A 13,493-nucleotide genomic window follows, 5' to 3' on the forward strand; every position below is an offset into this window, starting at 1 on the left:
GAACATCCGCTTCCTCGGAAGAAATTGCTTTGGTCTATGTCAGCCACCCTGCTTTACCTACAGTTCAGGGTTCACTTTTACCAACCCATGCAGCATCATCTATTAAACAAGATAGGTGTGTTTCATCCTCTTTAGGTGATATATTGGGATCCTGAAAGATCAACAAAAAGCTTGTTAAAATTGTCTTTCTTTTCTTTTAATGCGTCTTTTTTAATACTATGAAACATCTTGAGACATGATGGACAGAATAAATTTGGAGTCTAGAAGATCTGAGGTCAAATCCTGCCACAGACATTTAACTCTCCACATTACCCTGGACAAGCCCCTTAACCTCTGTCAGCCTCAGTTTCCTCATCTGTAAAATGGGGATAATAAGAACATCTCCTAGGGTTCTTGTAGGAACAAATGAGATAACATGAGTAAAGTGCTTTACACACCTTATAGTGCCATGCAAATGCTGTTAGTGGCACAATTTGGCCCTCATAAGTGACATCAGAGAGAAATGGCAGCCACCATTTTAGATTCGCATAATGTTAAAGAATATATCTTTATTAGATTATTCTCATTGACATTCCCTCCTTTTCTAGTGTAAGAGTGGAAGGTGAGGAATCTGTAATTAGACAAGCAGTCTACCATTAGACAAGCATGACCAAATTATTTTCAATAGATGAGCCAAAGAAAGGAAAGCACGTGGTCCATTATAATGGCTTTGTATGTTTTAAATCCCAAGCAAAATGAAATTGGTTTTTTTTTTCATGAAAAAAAACAAAACTATTCTTTGTCTAGATGTATGGAAGCTTTTTGTCTTTGTCATCCATCACTCACTGTCATGACTGACATTTCTTGTTTTGCCTTTTATTCTTTTCGTATGTGCATAAAAATCCTGCAGTGTAATAAGATACACAGTGGCCTTCGTTCAGGCATTGTCGTCCTTGGCAACGGAAAAGGCATCATCCGTAGCAATCAAATATATGGAAATAAAGAAGCTGGCATTTACATTTTGTATAATGGAAATCCCATTGTGAGGTATGTTTATTCAGCCTCCTCACTCCTCTTCTCTCCTGCCTCTTATCTCCTGTGGCCTCTACTCCCCTTCCCCCCATATAGACGCATGTATTTTTGAGTTTCATGCTAGATGTTTCCACAAGTTAGTTGAAAAATATGGCTACCTTACACAAGCACAATAGATTCTCTTTTCTCCGTTTATTGATTTAGGTCCAATAAAATTGTCAAAGGATGACACGACAGAAACTGAATGATCACAGGTTGTGTCTCTAACAAACTAAAGTAGTGAATGTTTTCTTAAAACTAATTTCTAAAATTATCTGTAAATTAAACCCCTGACTATATACTTGAGAGTTGTGACTCATGTTCATGCAGTTCTAACTGCATTGACAAGAATATTATGGTCTATAAAACACCCACATTAGTACATTATAATAAATTGTTACCAAGAACATTTGGCCTTTCATATGTGGGGAAGGAAGGATCCAACAAAATGTTTCATTTTGGAGGGAGAGGGAGATTTTATATATAATATACGTATGTTATGAGTGGTTCTCATAACATCCTATTAATCAGAGCCACAGGCTTTGATTTAGCCTTTAGGATATTTGGGAACCTCTGATATAGATCTTTCTATGCTTTTCTGTTAGCATTTAATCTCTTTTCAAGAAAATTTCCAGTTAACTAATCAGGTAACATAATTCATATAAAATGTCAGTATCTCAGTTAATTCAGATTTTTTGACTAGATTATTTAGGTAATTGTGGATATATTTGGCATTAAATATAGATAAAAGTGTCATAAACATTTTGAGATTTGATGTCATTATCATTATGGCTAAGCTTTTGCTATATGAAGTGTGTCCATGGCATTCATATACCCCAGTCAATCCTTTTCTATATCCTACCCATTGCTACTACAAATTTCCATCGTTGCTGTGGGCCTCCCTGCCCCCAGTCTGCCCCAAGCATATGTAACAGTTTTGCATTTTGGAGAGTTGAATGGTTGCAGCTGCCCCCTTCTTGGTCAGACCATATCCATCCTATATCTTGTTTTTTTCACATTGGTCTTATTCACAAAAAGCAACAAAGTTTAAAATGGATGCATTAGTCCTAGGGTAGTTACTTTTTGAGGGTTGTATGGTAGCAACCAGTTACCTTATCCTTTTCAAGGTCCTGAGAGTTGTGCATGCCTTTCCCTTTGTGGTTGTCTACATAATTTGTGATACATAGACCATTCCTCATTGGAATGTCTTTTGAGCTTAAACAAATGGCATTTTTCATTCTACCAGTTTGCTTTATCTTTGTGTTATATTGATTTTAAAGGCCTTATTTTTCTTTATTCCCCCACTTAATAAATCATATTTTATTTTTTTCCAATTACATGTAAAGATAGTTTTCAACATTCATTTCTGTAAGATTTTGAGTTCCAAATTTTTCTCCCTCTTTCTTTCCCTCCCTTTCCTCCTCCCTAAGACAGCAAGCAGTCTGATATAGGTTATACATATACGATCATGTTAAACATATTTCTACATTAGTCATGTTGTGAAAGAAGAATCAGAATAAAAGGAAAACCATGATAAAGAAAAAACCAAAAAAATGAAAATAGATGCTTTGATCTAGTTCTTTCTCTGGTGGTGGATAGAATTTTCCATCATAAGCCTTTTAGAATTGTCTTGGATCATTATATTGCTGAGAAGAATTAAGTCTGTCATAGTTGATCATCGCACAATGATGATTTTACTGTGTAAAATGTTCTACTTCTGCTCACTTCACTCAGCATTAGTTCATGTAAGTCTTTCTAGGTTTTTCTGAAATCTTCCTGTACATCATTTCTTACAGCACAATAATATTCCGTCACAATCATATACCACAACTTGTTCAGCCATTTCCCAGTCGATGGGCATCCCCTCAATTTCCAATTCTTTGCCACCACAAAAAGAGCTGCTATAAACATTTTTGCATATGTGGGTCCTTTTCCCTTTTTTATGACCTCTTTGAGATACAGACCTAGTAGTGGTATTGCTGGATCAAAGGGTATGCATACGTTGGGCATAGTTCCAAACTGCTCTCCAGAATGGTTGAATCAGTTCACAACTCTACCAACAATGCATTAGTTTTCCAATTTTTCCATGTCTTCTCCAACAATTATCATTTGTCTGTTTCCATCCTTTGACCATCTGTCAATTGGGGAATGTTTCTTATTTTTATAAATTTGGCTTAGTTCTTTACATATTTGAGGCCTTTATCAGAGAAACTTGCTGTAGATTTTTCCCCCAGTTTCCTACTTTCCTTTTTCCTTCTAATTTTGACTGCATTGATTTTATTTGTGTAAACCCATTTTAATTTCATGTAATCAGAATTATCCGTTTTACTTCCTGTGATCCTTTCTGTCTTTTACTTGTTCATAAACTCATTTTATCCATATCCGTAGATGACAGTTAAAATCGTCAGTGCTCCCCTAATTTACTTATGACATGATCCTTTACATCTAAATTATCTACCTATTTTGACATTATTTTGGTATATAGTGTGAGATGTTAATCTCTGCCTGCTTTCTGCCAAACTTTTCCAGTTTTCCCAGCAATTTTTGTCAAATGATGTGTTCTCGCCCCAGAAGCTTGGATCTTTGACTTATCAAACTCTAGATTACTATGGTCATTTACTAACATATATTGTGTACTTAATCTATCCCACTGGTCCACCACTATTTCTTAGCCAGCACCAGATTGTTTTGATGATTATCATTTTGTAATAAAGTTTGAGATTGGGTACTGTGAGGAGACCTTCCTTTGCATTTTTTTCCCCGTTATCCCTTGATATTCTTGACCTTTTGTTCCTCCAGGTGAATTTTGTTAGGTTTTTTTTTCTAGTCTTATGAAATAATTCTTTGGTAGTTTGGTTGGTATGGCACTCAATAAGTAAATTAATTTAGGTAGAATTGTCATTTTTATTGTATTGGCTTGGCCTACCCATGAGCAATTAACATTTCTCCAGTTGTTTAGATTTGTCCTTTATTTGTGTGAAAAATGTTTTGTAATTGTGTTCAGATAGTCTCTGGGTTTGTCTTGGCAGGCAGAGACCCAAGTATTTTATAGTGTCTGCAGTTATTTTAAATGGAATTTCTCTTTCTATCTCTTGCTATTAGACTTTATTGATTGATATCTATATATCCATATCTATAAATGCTGATGATTTATGTGGGTTTATTTGATATATTGCAACTTTGATGAAGTTGTTACTTGTTTCAAGTAGTTTTTTAGTTGATTCTCTAGGATTCTCTAAGTGTGTCATCATATCATGTGCATGCAAATAGTGATAGTTTTGTTTCCTTGTTGCCTATTCTAGTTCCTTCTATTTGTTTTTCTTGTCTTATTGCTATAGCTAGCCTTTCTAATGCTATATGGAATAATGATGGTGATAACGGACATCCTTTTTCAGCCCTGATTTTACTGGGAAAGCTTCTAGCTTATCTGCATTGCAGATCGTTTGCTCTTGAGTTTTACATAGATACTGCTGATCATTTTAAGAAAGGTTCCATTTATTCCTGTGCTTTCTAGTGTTTTAATAGGAATGGTTGTTCTATTTTGTCAAAAGCTTTTTCTGTATCTATTGAGATAGTCATGTGATTTTTGTTAGTTTTGTTATTGATATGGTCAATTATGCTGATAATTTTTCTAATATTGAACCAGCACTGCATTCCTGGTATAAATCCCACCTGGTCATAGTGTATGATTTTTGAGATATATTGTTTTAATATCCTTGATAGTGTTTTATTTAAATTTTGCCGCAATATTCATTAGGTAAATTGGTCTATAATTTTCTTTTTCTATCTTGTTCTCCCTTGTTTAGATATCAAAAGCATATTCATGTCACAAAGGGAATTTGGTAGAACTCTTGTCTTTGCCTACTTTTTCAAATAGTTCATATGGTTTCAGGATTGATTGTTCTTTAAATGTCTGGTAGAATTCACTTGTAAACCCTTCTGGTTCTGGGAATTTTTTAATGAGCTTACTTATGGCTAGTTCAATATATTTTATTTTAGCATTCTGTTTCCTTTTCTGTTGATATGGACAATTTATGTTTTTTGTAAATATTCATTTATTTCACTTAGATTGTTAGTTTCACTGGCTTATAATTGGGCAAAATAACTCCTACTAATTGCTTTAATTTCCTCTTTACAGAAGAGGTCATGCATTCATCCTTTTCTTTTTTTTTTAAGAAATATTTATAAAAATTTTTATTTAGTATTTTATGTTACCCAATTACATGTTAAAACAATTTTAACATATTTTTTTAAATTTCGAGTTCCAAATTCAGTCCCTTCCTCCCTGTCCCCCTCATTGAAAGATAAGCAATATGATATAGGTTATCCATATATAGCCATGCAAAACATATTTCCATATTAGTCATGTTGCAAAAGAAAACCTAGACCAAAAACACCCCAGAGAAAAGTAAAGTAAAAAAAAACTATATGTTTCAACCTGTATTCAGACTCCATCAATTCTTTCTCTGGGGATGGAGAGCATTTTTCATTATGAGTCCTTTGGAATTGCCTTGGATCATTGCATTGCTGAAAACAGCTAAGTCATTCACAGTTGATCATCATACAATATTGCTGTTACTGTGTACTGTGTTCTCCTGGTTCTACTCATTTCACTTTGCATCAGTTCATATATGTCTTTATAGGTTTTTCTAAGAGCATATTGCTCCTCGTTTCTTATAGCACATTAGTATTCTGTCACAACCATATACCACAAATCGTTCAGACATTCCCCAGTGATGGGTATCCACTCAATTTCTAATTCTTTATCACCAGAGCTGTCATGAGTATTTTTGTATATATAGGCCTTTTTCTTTTTGTTTTTTTTTTATGTCTTTTGGGACACAGACCTAGTAGTGGTATTGCTAGGTCAAAGGGTATGCATGCTTTTATAGCCTTTTGGGCATAGTCCCAAATTGCTCTACATAGTGGTTGAATCAGTTTACAAGTCTACCAACAGTGCTTTAGTGTCTCACTCTTCCCATATCCCCTCTGATATTTGTCATTTTCTTTTTCTGTCCTATCAGCCAATCTAACAGGTATGAGGAAGTACCTCAGAATTGTTTTAATTTGCATTTTCTCCAATCAATAGTGATTCGGAGTACTTTTTTCATATGGCTATAGATAGCTTTGATTACTTTATCTTAGAACTGCCTGTTCATATCATTTGATCATTTATCAATCAGGGAATGGCTCTTATTTTTATAAACCTGACTCAGTTCTCTATAAATTACTTCAATAAATTATCAAAGAAAACTACCCCGAAGTTTCAGAACCATAGGCACAATTGTTGTTATTGTAATTGTTGTTGTTCATCCTTCATTCTCAGAGAGGACTAATGACATCAGGAGGGTGATGTTGACTTGACAGTGAATTGAATTTAAGTGAGGCAGAGCTTTTCATACTTCTTGATTCTGGTGTTTGAAAGTCAAATTTTCTATTCAGCCCTGGTCTTTTCACTGAGAAAGCTTGAAAGTCCTCTATTTTATTGAAAGTCCATATTTTGCCTTGGAGCATGATACTCAGTTTTGCTGGGTAGGTGATTCTAGGTTTTAATCCTAGCTCCATTGACTTCCGGAATATCATATTCCAAGCCCTTCGATCCCTTAATGTAGAAGCTGCTAGATCTTGTGTTATCCTGATTATGTTTCCACAATACTCAAATTGTTTCTTTCTGGTTGCTTGCAGTATTTTCTCCTTGATCTGGGAGCTCTGGAATTTGGTGACAATATTTCTAGGAGTTTTCTTTTTGGGATCTTTTTGAGGAGGCGATCTGTGGATTCTTTCAATTTCTATTTTACCCTCTGGTTCTAGAATATCAGGGTAGTTCTCCTTGATAATTTCTTGAAAGATGATATCTAGGCTCCTTTTTTGATCATGACTTTCAGGTAGTCCAATAATTTTTAAATGATCTCTCCTGGAGATATTTCACATTGTCTTCCACTTTTTCATTCCTTTGGTTCTGTTTTATAATATCTTGATTTCTCATAAAGTCACTAGCTTCCACTTGCTCCAATCTAATTTTTAAGGTAGTATTTTCTTCAGTGGTCTTTTGGACCTCCTTTTCCATTTGGCTAACTTTGCCTTTCAAGGCATTCTTCTCCTCATTGTCTTTTTGGAGCTCTTTTGCCATTTGAGTTTGTCTGTTTTTAAGTTGTTATTTTCTTCAGTATTTTGGGGCGTCTCCTTTAGGAAGTCATTGACCTGTTTTTCATGGTTTTCTTGCATCACTCTCATTTCTCTTCCCAATTTTTCCTCTAGTTCTCTTACTTTCTTTTCCAAATCCTTTTTTGAGCTCTTCCATGGCCTGAGACCAGTTCATGTTTTTCTTGGAGGCTTTTGATATAGGCTCTTTGACTTTGTTGACTTCTTGCTGTATGTTTTGGTCTTCTTTGTCACCAAAACAAAGATTCCAAAGTCTAAGTCTGAATCTGAGACCGTTTTTGCTGCCTGGCCATGTTCCCAGCAAACTATTTGACCTTTGAGTTTTTCAGTGGGGTATGACTGCTTGTAGAGTAGAGAGTACTTTGTCCCAATCTTGAGGGGCTGCGCTGTTGTTTTCAGAGCTTTTTCTATGCAGCAAGCTCTGCCACGCCAGCGCTCCTCCTCCCCCAAGAACTGCCAGCCCAGATAGTGACTCAGATCCAAGCAGGCTCTGCAATCCCACTCTGATCCGCCACTTAATTCCTCCCAGCAGGTGGGCCTGGGGACAGAAGCTGCTGCAGCTGTAACTCTGGAAGCAGCCTCAGAGCTGCACCACCTCTGCCACCCCCAGAGGCGGTGGCCAACCATGAACTCCTTTCACTCTGTCCCAGAAGTTTTTTCCCACTAATCTGCTCTGTTGTCTTTGGTGTTTGTGGGTTAGAGGTCTGGTAACTGCCACAGCTCACTGATTTAGGGCGCTATGGCCTGTTCCACCCGGCTCCCAGGTCTGGTTGGTCCAGGCACAGCCCACGTTGGGCTCTGATCCGCTCCACTCCCAGCTCCGTGCGGTAGACCTTACCCAGCAACCATCCAGGCTGTCCTAGGCTGGAGCCCTGCTTCCCTCTGCTATTTTGTGGGTTCTGCAGTTCTAGAATTTGTTCAGAGCCATTTTTATAGGTGTTTGGAGGGACATGGGGGAGAACTTTAGGCAAGTCCCTGCTTTCCAGCCACCATCTTGGCTCTGCCCCTCCATTCATCCTTTTCATTTTTTTACTGGTAATTTGGTTTTCTTCTTGTTTTTTTAAAAATCAAATTAACTAATGGTTTTTCCATTTTCTTGTTTTTTTTCATAAAATCAACTCCAAGTTTTATTTACTATAATTTTTTTTTTTACTTTCTATTCTATTAATCTCTCCTTTGATTTTTAGGATTTTATTTTTGCTATTTAACTGGAGATTTAAAATTTGCTCTTTATCTAGTTATTTTTGGTTTTATGCCCAGTTCATTGATCTGCTCTTTCTTTTATTGATGTATGTATTTAGAGATATAAATTTTCCCCTAAGTACTTTTTTGGCTGCATCCCACAAATTTTGGTTTGTTGTCTGATTGTTGTCATTCTCTTTAATGAAATTATTGATTGTTTCTATGATTTGTTCTTTGACCCATTCATTCCTTAGGATTAGATTGTTTAGTTTCCAATAAATTTTTAATCTATGCTTCCACAATCCTTTATTGAGTGTAATTTTTATTGCATTGTGGCCTGAAAAAGATACACTTATTATTTCTGCTTTCTACATTTGTTTGTGAGGATTTTATGCTTTAACACATGGTCACTTTTTGTGATGATATGTAAGCTAAGAAAAAGGTATATTCCTTTCTATTCCCCTTTAGTTTTCTCCAGAAGTCTATCACATCTAACATTTCTAAAGTTCTATTCACTTCCTTCACTTCTTTCTTATTTATTTATGGTTAGTTTTGTCTAGCTCTGAGAGGGGAAGTTGAGGTCCTCCATTACTATAGTTTTACTGTTTATTTCCTCCCACATTTAAGTTTTTCTTTAAGAATTTGGCTGCTGTGTCATTTGGTGCATATATGTTTAGTAGTGACATTACTTCATTGTCTATGGTGCCTTTTAGCAAGATGTGGTTTCCCTGCTTATCTCTTTTAACTAGGTCCATTTTTGTTTTTGCTTTATCCATGAAAGAGAAAAAAGACACAGAAATAATAGCTTGTGATTATTATAGGATCTTAGGGAGGGTTTTTTAGAGTGGAGGAGATGTAGATATGTAGGCAACAAGGAAGGAATCAGTGGATAGGAAGAGATTGAAGATGAGAGAGACAGAGAGATAATGACAGAGGCAATCTGTTGGAGCAGATGAGAAGGGGCCAGGTCAAGGGTATAGGTAGTGGTATTAGTTTTAGCAAGAAAAGGACCACCTCTTCATCAGAGACTAGAGTAGATGAGTTAATAGGGGTAATGTCAAGAAGTTTTGAGATATAGAAAAGGAAAGAAGAGGGGATCCCTGGGAAAGTCTGTTTCTTAAAGTGTGAGGAGAGGTCTCAGAGAAAAGAGGGGAAAGGATACCATGAGATGTTTATGGAAAGAAGAGGTGTGGAATAGCTTCTGTGGGGAGTAGGGTAGAAAATCAGAGAGGACTGATCTTGCTTTTAACTGTGCCTGATTAAGATTAGATGACATCTATTTGTAGTGTATGCATTCATGTAGCATGATTTCCTTCCATCTTCATTAAGTAGAGAATGCAAACAGTAGAAAGAATTTATGGTTGGGATTCACAAGTCATGAGCATTGACAGGACAGTGGGCAAGGGATTTAAGACTAGAGAATGGTGTAGAATTCAACTGGGTAGCTATAGCAGAGTTTTGGGGAAGGGAGGAAGGTGAGATTAGAGCAGTGGTGTTAGCTTTGCAGAATACTTAAGAGTGGAGGAAGTAGAGGACCCATTGGGGACAAAGAATAGGTTTAGGAGGAATAAGACATAGGGAGAGATGAGTGATAGGAGGTTATGATCTGTTAAAGGGATTTCATAATTTTTGACTGTTGAGTGTGACATTTATGGATGAGGGTGATGGAGAAATAAAGAATATGTGATCAATACTTTATATCTCGGGTAGATTGGAGGAGTGTATCATAGGAGTTGAAGAGATTGAGGAATTGGGAGCATAGGGGACATCAGCATATATGTTGAAGTCCTGTAGTACAAGATCAAGAGTTGGGGTGCAGATGGAGACTGTAAGCCAGCCACTGAACTGCCTGAGAAAGAGAGACAATGACATGGGGAGCCTGCAGATAACTGCTACTAGAATGTGTCTCGGATGATAACTTGGAATGGATTGAACCTCAACAGAAGAGCTTGCCCAGTGAATTCAGGCAAAAGGAGAGTCTGGAAATGGCAGTGAAGGGCAAGGTGTATTCTGACACCCCCTCCCCCAGGACCCGTGCGTTGGATAAGTAAAAGAGAAAGTACTGCTAGTGCTGAGAAGGGGCCTTGGGATGCCGTGTCGTCCGAGCTGAGTCAGGTCTCTGACTAAGAGTTTACCTCATAATGTGAGAATGTTTGCATCTTCGGAATTGTGGAAACCAATTTTCTTTGAATTTATCTCACTGATTCATATGTGGAATTCCCTAAATTGACCTTTAATAAATATAAAACCTTGCATTTAACAGAGGAAAAGTGGTTTATTCTAAAGTATGTGTGTCATAGGATAAGTCAGCAATAGACTTAAGGAGAAGGGATAATAGGAAAGCACCTGACTTAGATAATGTTTTCATTTCTACTTTTCTACTTAATTATTCTTTGCTTAAGAGCAATCAACTTATTTTAATAGTCATTCAACAAACCTCCAAAGTATGTGTGACAAAATATATAAACTAAATCAGATTAAATAATAAAACATGAAGGAATGAAAATATGGTAAGTCATGTTCAGTAAATGCTGAACCTAATTCAAACATTTATAATTTGAATTATGACCACCCAAGACCAGATAGTATATACCATGTTTCAATCATTTAATTTGCTATCTTTTGGTTTAAAATTGCCCTTTTCAAAATGTACATACATTTCCTACATCAGGCCAGATTGTGTGCAACAAAGTTTTGTTTTCCAAAATATAACCGATTAATGATGGTAGGTGGAACATACCTATATGTGTGTAAATTATTGAAAGGGAGGAAAATGGATTTTGTGCTAATAATAAAAATAAAAGAATCTGCTTTTTAAGACTATTCTTTGTGAAGTGTGATCATGTAGAAATGCAGCAATGACTTAACAAGTCATCAACTGAGAAGAGGTGACATGAGATAGTAAAAGTGTTGAGGAGGAAAAGAAACCCAGGGTTGCAGGGATCCCAAACCAAAATTTCCAGGGCAAGGCCGCCTGGAATGAATTCGAGGACCCAAGCATTCTTTAAGTCAAGGAGGCAAAGATTTATTATGCTTTATAGCAGGCAAGAGTTCTTAGGGAACCTGCAACCATAAAGAGGTGCAGGGGGAATTTTTATAGAAGCTATTAGGGGATTAAAGGGGGGGAACATGTCAGTTAGGTGTTTTGGGGTAGGATTAGGGAGTGGTTAAGGCATGGTTAAGGAGTGGTTGGTTCTTAAAGGAACATGCACATTTAGTATCTACTGCATGGGCATATTACCCAGAGTTCTCTAGGAAATAGCCCACCGGGGGTGGGGTTACTAGGGTGTGGTTTTTACTGTCAAGTGTTACTGAGTTCACTATCGGTCGGGGCTAAAGAGGAATCTCTATATAGTTTCTCATCTAGTGTCTTGTTAGACAAAATACTATGTCTGGGATACATGTTAGAAAGGTCAGTAAATAGTAAATATGGTTATGACTCAGTGTACTAAGGAAGAAGCAGAGATAAGTTGGGGCATGCTGCGCTTTAGCTAGAGAGAGACTGCCTGAGAGAGAATATGTTTTGAGAACTGGATGTGTTTTGGAATTGGGATTCTGGCATAGGCACCCAAGCAGAGGCTGTTAGAATTAGGGTTCAAGCACAAGTACCCCATCATTCCCCCCTTAAATAGATGAGACCCAAAATCATTTGGGGTAAGGGGTGAAGGTCTCAGTTTCTGGAACTGCTTCATGCTGAGGGTGGATGTAGAGCTCTCCCTGCCTCACAGGGTCCCCCTATTAAAGGGGTCGGGTCTGTTGCCAGTGTCTGGGACTTGGTCAACGCTGGGTCCAGGGGGTGATGGGTTGTGGCCTTGGTCAGAGGTTGGTATCCAGCTTGAACTGTCATCTGCAGGTGCAGTGCACTGAGCCTAGAAGAGACAAATCTGCCAAGAAGGTTAAGTAGACAACGGCTAAAAAGAAATAAAAGAATTACAATCAGAATGGGGACAAGAAAAGGAGTTAACAAGAGCTTCATAGCCAGAGAAGGCCGTGGCCTTTTGTGTTGGCTGGGAAGTGAAAGCTAGATAAGGAGAACCTACTAGGAGGGTGGCAGGAGGAAAATGGTCATGGGAGCAAGTAGGGAATGTTCCCTCAGTACAACAGGTCCAGCTGGCAGAGGTGAAGGTGTGAGAGCATTCATCACTGTGAGTATCCTCACAGGTGGAGCAAGTTAAAAAACCAGCAAGAGACATTTACAAGCCCTCCCTTAATAGGGGTCTTTACCAGTTTGGTGACTGTAGTGCTTATCTTCCAAGCCTGAGAGTAATTCCCTGTTGCTAAACAGGGGGTGGAGGTGGATAAATTTGCCCATTGCAGAGTAGCCAGTGCTATAGGGGTGGCAAAAACCTCTGAGGAGGTCACAGTGGGCAGAGGGACTTTTGCAAAAACGGCCTCTGGGCAAAGGTGAGGATTTCCCTGTGGATGGGGGTGACATACCGAGCAGTCTTGGGGTCCCCCTCTGCCTACAGAATTTCCCAGTTTAACTAAGTAGTTGTCTTCCCACTTGCAAGGGTGAAGGGAACTTAGGGTATCAGGGAAAAGGAGAAGGAGAGCTATGGTTAACATTATCAATACAAAGGAAATGGTTCCAAGCAGGAGAAAGAAAACAATTACTTTCATTTATATTTCTATCATAGACAAGATAGCTCATAAGTTATTACTCTTCACTAACATAACTGTACTGCCTTAAACAAAAGAGGTTCCTGACTTGAACCTTGCAAGTGAATAGACAGACGTTGTTTCACAAGTTTTTTTTTTCCTTTCTGATTGTATTTATTCTGGAAGAAATAGATACTTCAGAAATTGAATCTTTTACATATAATAAGTTCAAAATTAATTTAACTTTTGCTCAGGCCATAGAATGACTACAAATTCAGATCAAAACAGCAAGATCTGTCCGGCTTTACAACTTATTACATTAATTTAGCAATTAATTATCTTGCAAATGAAAATTTAGTAGGCCTTCTAAAATCACAAAAAAAGAGTTTTTAAACATTTCTTCTAAAAGTGTTTCCCCTTTTAAAACACTTTTAAAATTTATCCTGATGTTAAGAAGAAAATCACTAAACTTTTCTGAAGAAAATTAGTTAAAAACTTTT

General features: G+C 37.2%; 1 protein-coding gene across 1 annotated transcript in view; it reads left to right on the forward strand.

The window, feature by feature from the left end:
- The window catches only part of FBXO10 (F-box protein 10), a 68,419-nt gene that overhangs the window by 23,586 nt on the left and 31,340 nt on the right, over positions 1 to 13,493 (forward strand). The window contains exon 4 of the mRNA XM_036740802.1: positions 890 to 1,026. Coding sequence (XP_036596697.1) covers positions 890 to 1,026 — 137 coding nt within the window. The remainder of the gene's footprint in view (positions 1 to 889; positions 1,027 to 13,493) is intronic.

Source organism: Trichosurus vulpecula, chromosome 1, assembly GCF_011100635.1.
Source record: "Trichosurus vulpecula isolate mTriVul1 chromosome 1, mTriVul1.pri, whole genome shotgun sequence".
Lineage (NCBI taxonomy): Eukaryota > Metazoa > Chordata > Mammalia > Diprotodontia > Phalangeridae > Trichosurus > Trichosurus vulpecula.